The sequence below is a fragment of the Taudactylus pleione genome, unplaced genomic scaffold, assembly GCF_031769625.1.
Source record: "Taudactylus pleione unplaced genomic scaffold, aTauple2 ptg000335l, whole genome shotgun sequence".
NCBI classification, from domain to species: Eukaryota; Metazoa; Chordata; class Amphibia; order Anura; family Myobatrachidae; genus Taudactylus; species Taudactylus pleione.
Window position 1 is genome coordinate 658,014 of NW_028284736.1, and position 18,854 is coordinate 676,867.

General features: G+C 47.0%; 1 protein-coding gene across 6 annotated transcripts in view; it reads right to left on the reverse strand.

Annotated features, from left to right (window-relative positions):
- AKAP9 (A-kinase anchoring protein 9) overlaps positions 1–18,854 on the reverse strand; it is a 254,911-nt gene that overhangs the window by 62,680 nt on the left and 173,377 nt on the right. For all 6 annotated transcript variants that reach the window (XM_088443864.1, XM_088443860.1, XM_088443863.1 and 3 more), the window contains one exon: positions 2,020–2,232. In XM_088443864.1, coding sequence (XP_088299990.1) covers positions 2,020–2,232 — 213 coding nt within the window. The remainder of the gene's footprint in view (positions 1–2,019; positions 2,233–18,854) is intronic.

An 18,854-nucleotide genomic window follows, 5' to 3' on the forward strand; every position in this document is an offset into this window, starting at 1 on the left:
AGTATAATCATGTGCCCGTGAGACAGATCGCGGGCGTGTGTCCGCAGCCTTGCCTCCCAGAAATGCCCGTTTCGTACAAGCAGAGATGCGACCAAGATCCATCTAAATCGCAATTAGCCGGATAATTACGCAAATACGGTATGTTTAAATTATCTTCTACGCGTACAGAGTTTGCTAAAGCTCGCTATTTGCGGTCATATAACGAGCCGCGCCCAACTCAGAATCAGAGCCTAAATATACAGCTGGTTGTCAACATTTTCATGAACACAGAACCATGAGAAAACAAAGATAGCTGTAACCACGGTAACAAGTGAACAAGGAAAGTAAATGGTTTAACAGACAGACGAGAGAACTTGCAAGTTATCAAAAGTTATTTAATTGTACAAATTGCGCTACATAGTCTCATCCTGCCCATGTACTTATTTCACAGGGACATTAGAGCTCTCAGCAGAGTAGCCAGTTGCTGTTTTTCTGGTAGATGCTATTGTAAGACACAGCAGATGGGTGCTCTGGTGACCAGGACATTGGTATTATCTGTATAGTACACTTGGACAGCCTCTTACATAAACTGTATGATGAATGTACTGGGTACTGAGTACTCTCTATTAAATATCTTTACTTAATAATCCTGAAAACTCTAGAACCATCAGAAGACATTAACACTAGAAAATGTTACTATAAGTTCATGGGAACTATGCATTTTGGCACAGGATATTCAGTTGAAGAATGTAACAGTAGAGTGAGGAAGGACAACAAGTATATCCCCTAAAGCCCAATTAGGCCTATGTAATGTTCAGGGGACAGTATAAAACTTAATTTATTTGACATTTACCATTTGCATTTAATTGTTTTGATATTTGCAATGTTTCTAGAGCATTGCAAGGAGGACACCAGCACATAGAGGCTTATTCACAGTTGCATGCATTCCCCCCCCCCCCCCCCTGGCGGCCCACTCAGTCCTGTCCCTTCTCTGATTGGCCTGCCACTGAGAGTAGGAATGCCCATCGAGGGGTGAAACCATCAATAATTTCCCGTGGATACCATCGATGCAAAGCACCAATGACGCCTTCGATGGTCATCCCTAATGCAACTGTGCATACGAGCGACTATATCCAAATTTATTTCCGTGTACAGAATACGGCTGACTTGCCGTTCAACTATGAATCGGCTCCGTAGGGTGGGCAACTCTTGGATTAAGAAGTATGGCCGTTTTAGACTACTGTATAAGCAACTATTATATTGCTTTACCTAATGGCTAAAAGGTGCCCGTATATCTGCGACAGATCGTCGCGATGTAGCGATGCGATTGGAAATGTCGACCGGCCACCATCGATGTTCAGCGATTCGTCGCAGGATCACTAAAATTTTACATGTTAAATGTCCCCGATTTGACGATCACGATAATTTTTTGATCGCGATCGTCATAACGGGGAAATCCAACATGTTGGATTGCTGCGATCCTGCGATGCCTTGCTGCAGCATCGCGGGATCGCGGTAATCTGTCGTTGATGTATGGGGCCCTTAAAATGCCTTTATACTGAGGTTTAGGTGATGAAGGAAAGAGGATAAATTTGAGACAAGTTTTTGGGTTCGAAGCTTACCTAAAGAAAATAGAATGGAGTACATCTGTTAAAATGAAAAATAATAAACACTCCCTAAAACTGCAAATAGAGGGACGATAATGACTAATATATTTATAATAATCATTCTGGGGTGATTTTTCAGCCAACAACAGAATCTCCTGCTGCCAAGTGTCTGAGTGCGGCAGCACTGTACAGGCATTAATAGTGTTGTAGTAACCCGTCATACTGCCATGACCTGCTGCCGTGTAAAGTTCAATGGCTTCAGTTCAATTATAACAACATTATGCTGCTGTAAGTGGATATAATGATGATCATTATTATTAGCTATCTGTCAGCTGTCTGGCGGGGCCCTACCACATGTTACGGGCTGGCCGTGATGATGTGGAACAATATGACACACAACACTACAGGTATAATAAAAGTTTATGGTACGTACGCTGCTCGGCAGGTGCTGCGTCGGCTCTCAGGGCTTCTCTCTGCCGGGAGAGCAGCTCTTTTTCCTCGTCGACCTGCTGCTTCTCCTGCTCCAGTTCCTGCAATCGGTTACCTGTACTTTGTAGCTCCTGTTCGAGATGCCGGATGAGATCGCTCTTTTCCTGCAGCTGCTTTTCAAGAAAGACTCTCTCGTCCGTGTACCCATCGAGGAGGCCTGGAACGTGCAAAAGGGAAACGGCTGTTACAGTATGCAGTAATTCCTCATTGCTGGTTCTACAAAGTGACGGTGGTTTAGTGACGGTGGTGTAGCAAGTTTGACACTTTCAAATAATACAAAAACAACACAAATAAAAAGTTTTCATCGCGATTCCTGTCACTAGCAGTAGACCCCCATAGGGCAGTTTTAAATTAATTTGCATAACTGGTGCATATTCATGTTGTTAGAATACAAAGCTGGCCCCTCTAAGAGCAGAGAGAGATTGCAATTACTTCAAATTTAGGGTAATAGAATAACCTGTCAATCAACCTAAGGCCGACATGACTCAGCCCTGCTCTATCTTGGCCTCATTATATTGTACTGTCAGGATTTAAGTTAGACAGGGGGAACAATGGTAGTGACATCATGAGGGGTTGAGGTGGGGTTTGCTGAATAGACAACTTGTGCAGATATAATTTATTAAAAAATATATATATTAGAAAGAAAGATGAAATCTTTTGGCCTGGGAGAGGTTTTATAGATAGGTCTATAGGCCAAAGGTTCTCAAACGCGGTCCCTCAAGGCTCCCCAACAGTTCTGGTTTTAGACATACCCATGGTTGAGCACAGGTGGTTAAATTAAAATTGACTGAGGTACTAATTGAGCCACCTGTGGTCAATCATGGATATCCTTAAAATCTGGACGGTCAGGGTGCCTTGAGGACAGAGTTTGGGACGCTCTGCTATAGGCGATTGTATTGGAGTAAAACAAGGGTACTCCTATTTCAGATACACTTTCCTTACAGGACACATTGGGTAAAGTAGCCTATAATTGTGTGTATGTAAATTTGGCAGCTACCGGCAGTCTCACCATAGTGACTGGATGAAATGTACTGTACCTAATTGTGACAGCAGCTCACACTCCTATAATCAATGCAGAGAAATGATGTTCTTGTCACAGAAAAACTTCAGCCATAATGTTACATTTACCAAAAAATAAAGGGAAAATAATTAGCATTTCTAAACAATATATATTTTATTATTAAAAGACGCAGTGCTTAATGTGGAAAAAAAAGATATACGGCACGATTCAATTCAACGCAAACTGAATAGCTCCGGGAAGGAGCTCACAGAGCTACTCAATTCAGCGCGCTGTTTTGTTGGAGAATGCTGGTTCTCGCGCCCATGCGCCTTAAAACAGGGTGTTTAGTCGCGAAAACCGCGATGCTGTTTCTGCGGCACTAAGGGTAGAAAACAGCATCGCGTCTGTAGTTTTGTTGGATTTCTGCTCGCACTCCAGGAGGGGTGCGAGAAGAAATCCTTAGTCAGGCTTAATAGCGCGCTGAATTGAATAGCTTCGGGAGCTCCTTCCTGGCGCTACTCAATTCGCAGTGAATTGAAGCAAGTCCATAGTAGGATTCAGTAGATGAGATGTCAGTTGAATTATAGTAATACAGCCAGGTTGTGTACTGCAGGATATACAGTATACATCCCGTACACTGTTCTGTGGGAAGCCCCAGTACATGACATAGCCATGTCCATATATAATTATCTCCGCTGGGATCCCGGAGCTGTTAACACCACTCTAAGGGCCTGATTCAGAACCGCTCGTAAGCGGCCGCTCGTTCGTTCCGACCGATGTTCGCACAACTGCGCATGCGTATGAATTTGAATACGCATGCGCGAACCAGTCAGTGCGGCCGAAAATCGTGTGCTCGCTAAATAGCGAATGCCTGCTATTTTGAGTGACAGAATGAGGCGTTTGTGGGTGGTAACAGGGGAAGGTGCTTGAAAACGGGGAGTGGAGATCCGAACGCAGGCGTGCCTAAAGGTCAAAACGGGCGTTTAAAGGGTGTGCATAATTACTAAAGCAGTGTCATCGACCACGTCACTTGGTTGTTTTCTAGTTAGAACTGCTCGCATGATTGTGGTAGGATAAACCAACCACAAGAATAGCGAGCAGTTCATACGCCGTCCGATGTACTCGATTAATCTAATAAATAGTGGACATGACGTATGATGCGAGCGGCCAGGGGGCGTTTTTTTCAAAATTACATTCGCATGTTTTGTTCGCTCGTTCAGACATAGAGGCGTGAACAGACCGCAAAGAGTGAACGGTTAATTTAAATAGCCAGCCCCTTTTTCTGGACGAGCGAGCGCAAATAGCATCCGGCTCTGAATCAGGCCCTAAGTCTCGGAGTTGGCACAATAGGCTCCGTTCAGCATGATCCTGAGGTTACAAAGACATGTCTGCCATTACAAAATGACCAACATAATTGTTTAGTAAAGTGCAGCTCTCACCTAGTGCAGGCAGCCATTTTGTAGGCGGGAATACTATTCATGAGAATGGAACCAGTTAAGTCACCAGGTGTTAGGGACAAAACTGAGACACACTGTGTGAGGACACTGGTTTCTAGTTTATTAATAGGCTGCCTTCTCAATAGCACAGTGATGTCACTGGTTGTAAGTGTATTAACCACTTAAATGATGATTTAATTAAAAGAAAAAAAGGTCCTCAAAATGTGTCAATTTTTATTTAAATGAAAAATATATACTTAAAAATGTATTTAAATATTTTATTTACAGAAAATAAACACTTCTAGTGTCCATAGGCCCCGATTGTAACATTGACCGCCACCGTTGCCAAGTGTCACAGACAAAAATTGTACAGCGCCAAAAAGTCAATAAAACTGTGTGTCAATAACCCTCCCCCCATCGTCATTTCCATCCCCACAGTAACATTAGCTCCTCCCTCATCATCCCGAAGAGCGCAGCGATGCGTGTGTCAGGGGGGCCTAATAGTGCTCAGGGGAGAACTCAAGTTCCCCTTCTTACACTTTTTGAAGCTGTGCATACGCCCCAGAAAGCAGTTCGCATGGCATTCTGGGGTGCAAGTTCGACAGTGATGTCGGCGGTCATGGACCGCTACATCACTACTGGGGGAGCAGAATGGATTTCCTTTCTTTTTTGGGGAACAGTGATGGACGCGAGATGTACCGGTGTCACCAAAAGTCATCTGGTTAAGTGGTTAATAGGATGCGTTCTCCATGCCTCGGTAATGTCACTGGTTTCTAGTGTGTATTCTCAGTGCCTTAGTGATGTAACTGGTTCCTAAACAATTGACAAGCTAAAATGTCAGTGCCTCTAAAAGGTCTCTATTGTAAAGAGGTTTGGTTGCTGACCAATAGCTGGTAATAGAACATAGCATATACACTTTTGCAACACTGCAATTCCTCATCACTTTGGGTACCTTTGTTTTCATCAGCAGGAGTATCATTTTTTTTTTCTATAAACTTTATTTATAAAGCAGAACAGTGAATTCCATAAGCAGGAGAAACCTGCAGAATATCAAAAAGAACATGTGCTAATAATGCTAGAAAAGTATTTCATTCAATGGGAAGAGTGGCTTGTAGGGAAAGAGCGATAGGTTGTAGTTGGCCAAGTGGCTGCTGAAATTATATGCCTTATCAGCTCGATGTGGTGTCTGCCTGGGAGTGACAATGGCAGGAGCAAAAATTGGGAACAAACAGGAGAGTAATTTGATATGCGACACTTGTATATATGTCTCATATCTGTATACAGAGTGCTTTTTTCCACGCCAAGTTCCTCTGTGCTTCGTCTACAGACCATTTGCACAAAGATATACAAGTTAAAGCGTCAAATTAATCAGCGCAGACTCCTGGGTGCATGCTAGTCATATCGCATTGCGACTAAGACGCATTTCAGGCAAAAAAAAAAAAAAGACGCCCAACACCAGCAGGGTTGCACGGGACCGTGTGGGTCACTTCCGCTAAGCATTTGGACTGTGTGGCATACTGAGGCTAGATGTGTGAGGACACATCCGTAGATCACCTGCCCCCCACTTTTGGGAGTCATTGGGGCCTGCTATTAGACCAGGGAGTGCCTTAAACCGCCTCCTCCACACCCCGCTACACTTACCCGTCCCCCCACAGACAGTGGTTTGCCCCCCCATGTGCAATGATACTCTAAGTCCCATCCCTTTGCTGCAGTTGGAGCCAATGGTGGTAGTGTTGGTGGTGGTGGGGGGGTGCCAGCTAAAACAGCGTATGTCGGAGACAGGTTAGAACAGTGTTGGCTAACGTTGACACTCCAGCTGTTGTGGAACTATATATCTCAGCATGCCCTGCCACAGTTTTAGCATGCCCTAATAGCAAAACTGTAGCAATGCATGCTGGGTTATGTAGTTCCATAACAGCTGGAGTGTCAAGGTTAGCCAACACTGGGTTAGAACCTAGCAAATTAGTATATAGCTTTATACTGTATTTGTAAACTTGTCTGTAACGGTCTAACGTACTTCTGTAAATTAGTTTATGTTTTATACAGCTCTACAGAACCCTTGTGATGCCAAATAAATACAGGATATAATAATAATAATAATAATAATAATATTGATGATAATTAGAAAGGGCAATCATGACTACCAGTACCTATGATAACAGGAAGAAGATATACACATACCTCGTACACACAATTGCTATGAGACCATGAACAACAAAACATTACTGCCCTGACAATTCATTCAAACCGAAAGGGAATAAATGAAAACTACACATGGCTTTACATGCAATTACCTCGTCACGCATATATATAACTAACTAGCTCAGATAAATATTGACTGAACAAGTCTGCACAGGGTTATAGCATTGTATCTGAATTCCAGCTGTCATCTCCATTCCGTGTCTTAAAGGATTCCCACACCTGGAGACTATTGCAATATCCTCTATGGAAACTATGTTTCCATAATACAAAATCCCTCCGACAATGTTCATTGTGCTTACGAGATGTTCTGCGCTATGGCCAAAACAAACGGACAACGCGTAACATTAAGCTCACCAACATGCATGTAATGCAGACAATGGAAGACTGCAAAAAGGAATATGCAATTTTTGGTCTATACTTTAAAACCAAGTAGTGTGTGTGCATATAAGTACTGTATATATCAAGTTACGCATGGAGGTACAGGCTATTTCCTAAAGGTGGCCTGGTTACAGTTGTATCTAATCCAAAGAGCATAGCTGCCTTGTATCCCTGGGTAAAGGAAATAAAAACAATACTAAAAAGTGTCAACTGAAACCAGAAAATAAATGAAAGGTATTATATGGTGAATAGCCTCTAAGAATCATTTGTCTTTCCTTTGTTTTGATAAGGAAGTAAAGGCCCCCACACATGGAGCGATATAACGGCCGTTCCGACGGTTTTGAACGATATTGCCGCTATATCGTTCAGTGTGTGGGCATGATATTGTCCGATGCGCGTTCCAATGGGGTCGTCTATCGCTCCTCCAGATCTTTCTGCTTGTTCAATTGATCTGGGGGATCAACGACCGATCCCATGCAGCGCTATGTGGGTGGGGGAGAGGGGTGCCGGCATATCGGGCGGTCGGCCACCAGATCGCTCAGTGTGTGGGGACCGCCCGATATGTCGGCCATCGTATTGGCCCTCGCATCGCAAGGTGCGAAGCATAAAGTTGACTCAAAACGCAGGTCTGTGGATGAGAAGTATTAAGGGCCCCATACACGGTACACTTATACTTATCCTGCACATACCTAGGCTTCGAGTCAACTTTTTGCTTGTATGTGAGAACACAATAGGGGAATAATATATTAAAATAGATCAACCAAATTAAATGCTTAATTACACTGCACAAGAAAACAACACTGTTTGCCTGTTGAAGAACTTCCCCCCACGGCTCATTAATAGTGGGGACTACTCTCTTCAATGCTGTGCTACAGAATTTACCCGTCTTCCCTCAGAAACCCAAGGACCATGTTAGAGGTCCTCCTAAAATACTTAAGTACAAGGTAAACATTCACAAACTGGATCAAGGGTAACATTTAGAAAACATTCTAAAGAGAACAAGCAGAGGTGCTGCCTGAAGCAACCCATCAGATTGTTGCCGTCACATTATAGAATATACTAGGTAATGATAGCTAGGATTTGAGGGGTTGCTATGGGTAACACCTCCACTTGTCCTCTTTAGATTTGATAAATCCCCCCCAGATTTGATCCGTAAAAAACTTAATAATGATGGGTTTGGGCCGATGCCAAGTTACAGAACTATTTTCACAAACACAGCGAAACGCGTGGTCTGATCTGAATGTAATGTACCTGCTGACAGGTTATAGAATTCTAATTGTGAAAAGGTAATAAAACTGATGAATGTATTTATAGCTATGTTGGGTTTATAGGACACATCAATCCTGCTGAGAATTCAGTGATCGGAGTGGAGAGTAAATTAGATCCAGACATACACAGTACTTAGATTTCTAAAAGAGAAATAATAAAACCACAAACAATTTATAACAATAAAACCATGTACGTTGTGATCACTCTGGTATCTGCTATTAGGTGACACCGAAATGCTGGGGAGAAAATGATGCTGCTACTTAGCTGCCCAGCATACGGGATATACAACTAGCAATTAAAATAATATATATAATAACATATAATTAGCAAAAACAATTAAACTTGAAAGGCGGTCAGGGAACTCATTCTACATTGTAATCTGAAGAGAAAGAGAACATTCATTTTTATAATAATAGTTCAAATCAGAAAAGCTCTGTACACACACAGATATTCCAAAGATCCAAAAAAACCAAAAAGACTCCCCACCGGGGAGGCCCATCATCTCCAGAGTGGAGTCACTGACAGCAAATTTATCTCTCTATATTGACTTGAAATTACAGCCATATTAAATGAATTTGCAGTCTTATGCTGGGTACACACTGGCAGATATATTAGCCGATCAATTGATCAGTCAATATATCAGGTGCACGTCGGCCAGTGTGTACCAGCGATATGTCTGTGAATGACATAATTCACAGACATATCGTGTTGGTTGTGCAGTGTGTACGGGCGATCAGTCGATCGTCGGCACACTTACAGCGGAAGCCGCTAGGAGGAGGGGTGCAACACGCCCCTGGCCAGCAGGATCCACCCACTCCAACACACAGAACACGGAAGATGGTTGCTCAGTGTGTATGTACAATCATCATCTGCAGATCACTCAATCTGCAGATATATCTATTCAGTGTGTACCCAGCTTAACTTAAAAGATTACAATATTGTTGAATGTAGTGTTTGGAATAAAAATTTCAGGGTTATATGTCATTAGAAAGTTTGTAGATCAGGATCATGAATTAGAAACCAAAAGGAAAAAAAAAAGTTAATTCTTGACAATATCAATTTTATATTAAAACATAATTTTTAAAAATTTGAACAGGATTTGTATATTCGACTGAATGGTACAGCAATGGCCACAAAATTCACCCCCGCTAATGCAAACATTTCAATGAGTCTATGGCAGTGGTTCACTTGGTCCTCAGGACCCCAAGCAGTTCACTTTTTCCATGTCCCATGTCATCTAGTACAGGGCCGCAACTAGGGGGGGCTAGAGGTGCACCGGGTGGGTATTGCGGGGGGGTGAAAAATCTGACTCGGCCATCTGAAAATGGCCGCCGCCAAAGAGAAGACAAATGCTAGAGGTCCTTACTGGACCTCTAGTGTCTGTCTCCTCCTTGGCGGCGGCCATTTTTGGATGGCCGTTTTCAGCAGATTCCATGTGGACTAGCCGCCTGCATGGACTCTGCTGAAAACAGCCATCCAAAAATGGCCGCCACCAAAGAAGAGACAGATGCTGGAGGTCCTACTGGACCTCTAGTGTCTGTTAGCAGAGCGCAATGCACACAGCGTTCCCGGAAGTGCCGGGAACGCTGGCGCTGCAGGGAGAGGATGCCGAGAGCTGCATCTTCTCCCTTCAAACCCCCCTGGAAACGAGCATAAACCCCATGGCAACGAGCATGTAACTCCTGGCAACGAGCATGGAACCCCTGGTAACAAGCATGAAATCCCCTGACAACAAGCATGAAATCCCCTGGCAACGAGCATAAACCCCATGGCAACGAGCATAAACCCCATGGCAACGAGCATAAACCCCATGGCAACGAGCATAAACCCCATGGCAACGAGCATAAACCCCATGGCAACGAGCATAAACCCCATGGCAACGAGCATGTAACTCCTGGCAACGAGCATGAAACCCCATGGCAACGAGCATGAAACCCCTGGTAACAAGCATAAATACCCTGACAATAAGCATGAAACCCCCTGGCAACGAGCATGAAACCCCATGGCAACGAGCATGTAACCCCTGGCAACGAGCATAAACCCCCTGGCAACAAGCAGGTAATTTTAAAGTAATTAGAAGCATTACTGTGGGGCATAAAATGGTGTCGGGCAAATATGTAAGTGGCACTTTGGTAATAGGCATTGCAGTGTGTGGCATAATGTGTAATGGGCATTATGATGTGTGGAATAATGTAAGTCACTATACCAGGGATGTCTGAGTAGTGCACTGCCTTATTGAGGAGCAAGGACAAAATCCAGGTACGGGAAGGGAGGGGGCGCAAAATTGCTGCCTTGCACTGGGTGACAGATATCCTAGTTTCGGCCCTGTCTAGCAGGTGCACAGCTGTATTCAATACTCAAGGATGCATTTTAAAAGATCCACAGGTGGAGCTAATTATTACACTCGTGATTCTGTGAGACTTGGAAAACATGCACTGTTTGGGATCTTGTGGCCAGAGGGTCTAATTCAGAGCCGGACGCTATTTGCGGACGGTCGTTCTGAAAAAGGGGCCGGATATTTAAATTAAGCGCTCGCTCTTTGCGGTCTGTTGACGCCTCTATGTCTGAACGAGCGAACAAAACATGCGCTCGCTATTTTGAAAAAAACGCCCCCTGGCCGCTCGCATCATACGTCATCTCCGCTATTTATTTGATTAATCGAGTACATCGAACGGCGTATGAACTGCTCGCTATTCTTGTGGTAGGATTTTCCTACCGCAATCATGCGAGCAGTTCAGACTAAAAGACAACCAAGTGACGTGGGCAATGACACTGCTTTGTTAATTATGCACACCCTTAAAACGCCCGTTTTGACCTTTAAGCACGCCTGCGTTCGGATCTCCACTCCCCGTTTTCAAGCACCTTCCCCTGTTACCACCCACAAACGCCTCATCCTGTCACTCAAATTAGCAGGCACTCGCTATATAGCGAACACACGATTTCCAACCGCACTGACTGGTTTGCGCATGCGTATTACAACCCATACGCATGCGCAGATGTGCGAACATCGCTCGGAACGAACGAGCGGCTCTGAATCAGGCCCAGAGTTTGAGAACATATGGTCTATGGGAACGAGAAACTATCTACAAAGATCCAGATATTAGAAGAAATATGCATTTCTATAAAAGATATATTGACGATCTACAGTAATTATATGAGAGGGTGACAACAATAGTATTGCAAATTTGATGGGCAAACTTAATAATTGGAACTTAAGATTTACGTATAAATAACAGCAAAATAGATGGATTTGGATTTATTATTATAAATACTTCTAGCACTTTTTTTTTTTTTAAAGAAACAGACGCTAATAGTTATATACCGGTTAATAGTTGCAATTTAAACATGTGGAAAGAAAATGTGCCGTACTCTCAGTTTTTACAAGTTCGAAAAAATTGTTCAGAGGTTGCCAAAAATGATATGCAATTTTAATTCATTAAAGAACGATTTACAAATAGGGGTATAAAGGGGATAAATTAGAAAAAGCAAGGATGAAGGCATTACATAAAGATATATAAGACCTATTGAGAAGAACAAGCCCATAAGATGTAGCGGTGAGTCCAAAATTCAATAAAAGACCCTTCTCATTGTACAGTTTAATGGTGAGAATAACAAGAGATATGGTAAGAACTTACCTTTGTTATCTCTGTTTCTACGAAGTCCATAGGGTCCACAGGGTGACCTTGGGGTATAGCTGGATCCTGGATCCTCGGGCACCACGGAGTTAAAGCTTTTAGCTGCTCCCAGGATGCACTTGGGTCCAACCTCCCCTATACCCCGCCCCCGAGCCACAGGCACCTCAGTTGGTAAGCAGCCCAGGCCGGAGGAGGAGACGAAACAGAGAGAAGGAAGACTGGAACACACAAGAACCATACTCACAGAAATGGGAGACGGAAAACCGGTGACCAGTCACAGAGCCCATATGAAGCCAGGTGCGTCAGGGCGGGTGCCCTGTGGACCCTATGGACTTCGTAGAAACAGAGATAACAAAGGTAAGTTCTTACCATATCTCTTGTTTTCTACTTCAGGGTCCATAGGGGTCCACAGGGTGACCTTGGGGATGTCCCAAAGCAGTCCAACTAAGGGCGGGGACGCTCCTGTGCTGATAGGAGAACCCGGCGCCCAAAGGATGCATCCTGAGAGGCAAAGGTGTCAAACGCATAGAACCTCAAAAAGGTCTGAATGGAAGACCAGGTGGCCGCCTTACAGAGCTGAACAGCAGAGGCGCCACGGCTAGCAGCCCAAGAAGGGCCCACGGACCGAGTGGAATGAGCCTTAACAGAGGCTGGAACAGGTAAACCCTCCTGCATATAAGCCTCAATAATAACAGAACGAAGCCAACGGGCTAGAGTCTGTTTGTTGGCAGGCCAACCCCTCTTGTGAAAACCAAAGAGGATAAACAAAGAATCCGACTTCCTCACAGAACTAGTCCGGTCCACATAAACCTGGAGTGCCCTTACAACGTCTAAGGAAGTCTCCCCAGCCGAAAGATCAGGTGACTGAAAGGCTGGTACAACAATTTCCTGATTAATGTGGAACCTGGAAACCACCTTAGGCAGGAAATCAGGACGAGTGCGAAGCACCGCTCTGTCCTGATGAAAAATCAGAAAAGGGGGACGACAAGAAAGCGCCCCCAAATCTGAAACCCTCCTGGCAGAAGCAATTGCCAAGAGGAAAACAGTTTTAAAAGTTAGCCACTTGAGCTCCACTGACTCCAAGGGCTCAAAAGGAGGACCCTGTAAGGCCCTAAGAACCACCGCCAAATCCCACGGGGCCACAGGTGGCACAAAGGGAGGCTGGATTCTCAAAACACCCTGGAAAAAGGTGTGTACGTCCGGCATAGCAGCGATCCTGCGCTGGAACCACACCGACAGACCAGACACGTGTACCTTCAGTGAAGAAAGACGTAATCCTAAATCCAAACCGGACTGAAGGAAAGCCAGAATACGCGAAACTCGGAACACCTGGGGATCATAGTTTCTGGCCTCGCACCACTGAAAGTAAGTGTGCCACACTCTGTGATAGATCCTCGCGGAAGCAGGCTTGCGCGCCCTCAGCATGGTGGTAATAACGGAGCTAGAAAAGCCCCGAGACCTCAGGACGGCTGTCTCAAGAGCCACGCCGTCAAAGATAGTCGACCCAGATCCGGGTGAAGACAGGGCCCCTGAGACAACAGGTCCCGCCGTTGAGGTAGGAGGTACGGAGCGTCGATGGACAGGCTCCGCAGATCGGAGTACCACGGCCTTCTGGGCCACGCTGGGGCCACCAGGATCAGTGTGCCTCCGTCCTGTTTGAACTTGCGCAGGACCCGAGGCAGCAGAGATATCGGAGGGAACAAGTAAGCCAGTTGAAACAGCCATTTCACCGACAGCGCGTCTATCAGACTTGCGCCTGCGTCCCTTGTCCTTGACCCGTACACAGGCAGCTTGTGATTGTAACGGGACGCCATCAGGTCCAGCTCTGGCAGCCCCCACTTGTCCACGAGTAGTTGGAATACCTCTGGATGAAGCGACCATTCCCCGGGATGCACATCGTAACGGCTGAGGAAGTCTGCCTCCCAATTGAGGACTCCTGGGATGAAAACTGCCGAGAGAGCTGGAAGATAGCGCTCCGCCCAAGCCAGGACGCGGGACACCTCCGACATCGCAGCTCGACTGCGAGTCCCTCCCTGGTGATTGATGTACGCCACCGTGGTGGCGTTGTCTGACTGCACCTGAACGGCCCTTCCGTGAAGAGCGGTGCCGGACGACTGCAGGGCTCTGTATACTGCCCGCAGTTCCAGGATGTTGATGGGAAGAATCGCTTCCTCCGCCGACCAACGACCCTGAAGTGACAAGGAGCCTGTCACCGCCCCCCAACCCCGGAGACTGGCATCTGTCGTGAGCAGAACCCATTCCGGGATCCAAAAGGGGCGCCCCTCCAGGAGATGCGCTGTCTGCAGCCACCAGGCTAGGGACAGACGCACCTCCGAGGACAACACCAGCATCTGAGAGCGGATCCTGTGTGGCAATCCGTTCCATTCTGAAAGAATCAGCCCCTGCAGGGGCCTGGAATGGAACTGGGCAAACTCCACCATGTCGAATGCCGACACCAAGGACCCCAAAACCCTCATCGCAGAGTGCACCGACACTCTGCCACTGCTCAGACAACTGTGAATTCGCAGCTGTAAGGAGGAGACCTTCTCTGGAGTCAGAAAAATCCGTTGCTGACGAGAGTCCAGCAGGGCCCCCAAATGAACCATCCGTTGTGATGGGATGAGGGAGGATTTCTTCCAGTTGATCAACCAGCCGTGCGCCTGTAGACAAGCGACCGTCAGGTGGAGATGCTGGATCAGTACCTCCGGGGAGCTTGCCAGCAAGAGGAGGTCGTCTAGATACGGTAGCAACCGTATCCCCTGGCTCCGAAGGTGAGCCGCCATGACCGCCATCACCTTGGTAAATACCCTTGGTGCCGTGGAGAGACCAAAGGGTAGAGCCCTGAATTGGTAGTGGTTGTGGAGAATAGCAAACCGCAGAAACCGTTGGTGCGATGTTGCTATAGGCACATGGAGGTAGGCGTCCTGGATATCCAGGGAGACCATATAATTCCCCGGTTCCATCGCCAGTATGATGGAACGCAAAGTTTCCATCCTGAATTTGGGAACCCTGAGAAACCTGTTCAGGGACTTCAAATTGAGGATGGGGCGATGAGAGTCATTGGGTTTCTGCACCAGAAACAGCGTAGAGTAATACCCCATCCCACGTTGAGACTGTGGTACGGGTATAATGACCCCCGCCGTCAGCAAGGCCTCTATGGCTTCCTGAACCTGCAAGGCCTTGGTTTTGTCCTGAGAAGGACTTGTGCAAAAAAACTGGCAAGGCGGCCTGTGCCGAAAAGACAGGGTGTACCCCTGGGAGACCACTTCTCGCACCCAGGCATCCGTGGTGGTATTGTGCCAGCACTGGGCGAATTGAAGAAGTCGGCCTCCCACTCTGGGGTCCCCCAGAGGGAGGCCCGTCCCATCACGCAGAAGGCTTATCTTCTGGCTTGGAAGAAGGGCGCCTAGCACTCCAGGCTTGCTTCTTTGGCTTTGAGGCGGTCTTGGGTGCGGACTGCCTCGGGAAGGACTGACCCTTTGCCTTGCCCTGAACCCGAAAGGAACGAAACGCCGAGCTCCGGACCTTAGCAGGTGTAGTAGCTGAAGGGAGGAAGGCTGACTTGGATTTTGCCAGGGTATCTACTATTTTGTCCAGGTCCGGACCAAATAGTAATTCCCCATTAAAAGGTAAGGCCTCCAAGCCTTTCTTTGAATCCGCGTCTGCTCTCCAAGACCGCAACCACAAGGATCTACGAGCAGACACTGCTGCCGCCGAAACCCTAGAGGTCAACAGGCTAGCATCCAAAGATGCTTCTCCAATGTAGGAGGCGGCATCTCTCATCTGTCCTAACAACGCCCTCTGGACGTCCGGAGATTCATCCGTAAACGTGTCCTCCAAGGCGTTGGCCCACCCCTCAATGGCCTTGGCCACCCAGGAGATGGCCATGGACGGCCGGGCTACAGCCCCTGAGAGAGAATAAATAGACTTTAGACAAGTCTCCACCTTCCTGTCCGTAGGATCCTTCAGCGAGGATATAGACGGCAATGGCAAAGTAGCACTCCTGATGAGGCGTGTTACATGGGAATCGACTGCAGGCGGAGTTTCCCATTTCTTACAATGCGCTTCCGGGAATGGATAATTGGACGCCAAGCGTTTCTGTGGCAGGAAACGCTTACTGGGCGTCTGCCAGGCCACCGCCATGTGATCAGTCAACTGATCAGACAAGGGGAACGCTGTAGAAGTAACCTTAGCTTTTTTAAAACTAGGATACCTTGACTTGGGAGCGGGTGCCTCATCCTCAATCAGAAGAATAGCCCGCACCGCCTTATCCAGAGCCCGCACATTGATGGAAGACTTAGTGTCTACCTCCTGGACTGAGGCATCTGAGGCTGAGTCATCCTGTACCTCACCATCATCCGAGAACCCCTCAGAATCCGAAAGATGCGCAGCCTGTGCCATGACTGAGCGTTTAGACGCCCTGGAGGGCACGTCACTGCGCAACATCGACTGAAAAGCCGAAGATGCTGCCGCCAAATCTTGGACAGTGTGGGAAAGCGCATCCACCCAGGGTGGAGGAGCTGTCACAGGAGCCTGAAACGGCACCACAGCCGGCTGTGCCACAGGGGTGGACTGAATATACATTGGCAACCCCGCATAGGGACCAACAGGCTGAGACCCCGGGGGAGTCAGCAATAATTGTGGGACACCCGGGGAATGGGGGATGGCAGGCTGGGGCAACGCCCTAGTAGGGGCGGCAGTCGGGACCGACAGACGGTCCGCGATGGACACCAGCACCTGGGAAAACATCGCCCATGGTGGCTCCTGCGAAATGGGAGGTTTAGACGTACCAGGGACCGCCTGGCACCGTCCGCACAGGCCGTCCTGTGACAAATCCTCCCTATCCACTCCTGCAGAACAGCGCCTGCAGGAGAACAATGCTGGAGCCCCGGAGTGCTCAATCTCCTCCTCAGACATGACTTAGGAAGAAAACGTGCGCACTCACCAGTGTGCTGAACAACAGCCCACAATATGGCACCGTGTAGCACACAACTGTATGTGACGGACCTCACAAATACGTGATCTATATAGGTGAGGTCAGTAGAAACACCCTTCCCCCGCACACCTGTAGGGCTTGTAGGAGAAGGAAAGGGATAGGTACAGGCTGACAGTAAGTAGAAAAAAGACACAGGCAGGCAGCACTAGCAAAAGTCACATACCATGCAGGAAGATATACTCACTGCACCTTTCCACTACAATCAACCTCCCAGATTCAGTGTCTGGGAGGGCTATAGCGCTGTGTACACTGTCCTTGTCGGGGGAGAGGTACACAGGGGGACCGGTCCGCGTGCTCCCTGAGAGTATCCACGCTGCCAGTAAGAAAATGGCCGCTGGAGACCTCAGAGGAGGAGTGGCCCGAGTAGCTGCAGCTCAGCGACGCCAGACTCCGTGCTGAAAGGCGCGCTGAGCTGAGGGGAGGAGCCGCTGACGGGGAAGGCTTCCTCCCCTGGCTAGCATATTTAACCCCCAAGGTTGCGGCATCCCGCTTGCCGCTTAATTACCCTGGTGGTCTAGTGGTCTGGCGGGGTATGCCTCCGATGGAGGGGGGGCCCGCCGCCACCGCTAGCGCCCCCGGTCCGTCCCCTAGACCGGGGGCATGGGACTGCATATGAAAGGCATTACCCGCGCACCGCCGCTAATCAGCGGTGCGCGGCTTACCTGATCTCCCCGGCGTCTTCCGGCAGCAGTCCCGGGGGAAGCCAGAGTCCGGCTAGTACAGACTCTGGCTTCCCCCGCCGCGATCCCCAGTTCAGTGCTGGCGTCGCGGCGCCAGCAGGGAGAAGGAGCGGCAGTGTGGGCGTCTGTACAGACAGCCCATCGCTGCCGCTCTGGAGAAAAAGAAAAAACTGTAGTCAAAAAATAAATAAATTTAACTAAGTTAAAAAAGCTTTAGGGGGCTGCTCCTGCAGACCCCCCCCCCGCAGGGTGACCCGACTCCGGCCGGGCACCATCTTAAACTGAGGTGCCTGTGGCTCGGGGGCGGGGTATAGGGGAGGTTGGACCCAAGTGCATCCTGGGAGCAGCTAAAAGCTTTAACTCCGTGGTGCCCGAGGATCCAGGATCCAGCTATACCCCAAGGTCACCCTGTGGACCCCTATGGACCCTGAAGTAGAAAAGGGTACTGAGAAAGTTTTGAAAACGAAAAACAGCTGTTCGCTGGCATTTTGTTAAAAGACCCTGTATTAGGACCACATCATCCTAAGTAAACAGAATATTGTATATAAAAGACCAAGATCTTTAAGAACAATGTTAGCCCCCAGTAGTTTAAAGAAACAATCATTACTTAAAAAAGGATAACTGGCTACAATTAATAAAAAGTCTGCATATTCCTTGTATGAATTGTGCGGCATGTTAATATATGGACAAATAATCTCTGTCTGTTGTATTAGACTATGGATAAATCTATACTTTGGGATCTAATGTAACAGGTATCTAATTAATGCAACAGGTAATACCACATATGTGATTTACTATAGAATGTGTGGCTGTATTGGTCACTTCTATATCTGTAAGACCGATCTGTGTTCAGGAATGAACAAATTATATATATATATATATATATATATATATATATATATATATATATATATATTCCTTCAATTATATATAGTGATTTTAATATTTTCATGCAGATGCACATCTTCAAACTTAAGGTCAGAAGTGACTCCAGGAATAGTAAAACTAAGCTTGTGTAGCAGTCAGTGTAATGGGATTGCTACTACAGGAAATGTCCTGCAAAGCTCTGAATAAAAATGTGCACACTCATCCAAAAAGACAGCCCTGAGTCGTGAGCAAGTTCAGGTGTGTAATAAAACACCTTATCTCGGTCTCACACATCTGCCTGGTAGTAAATTCCTTA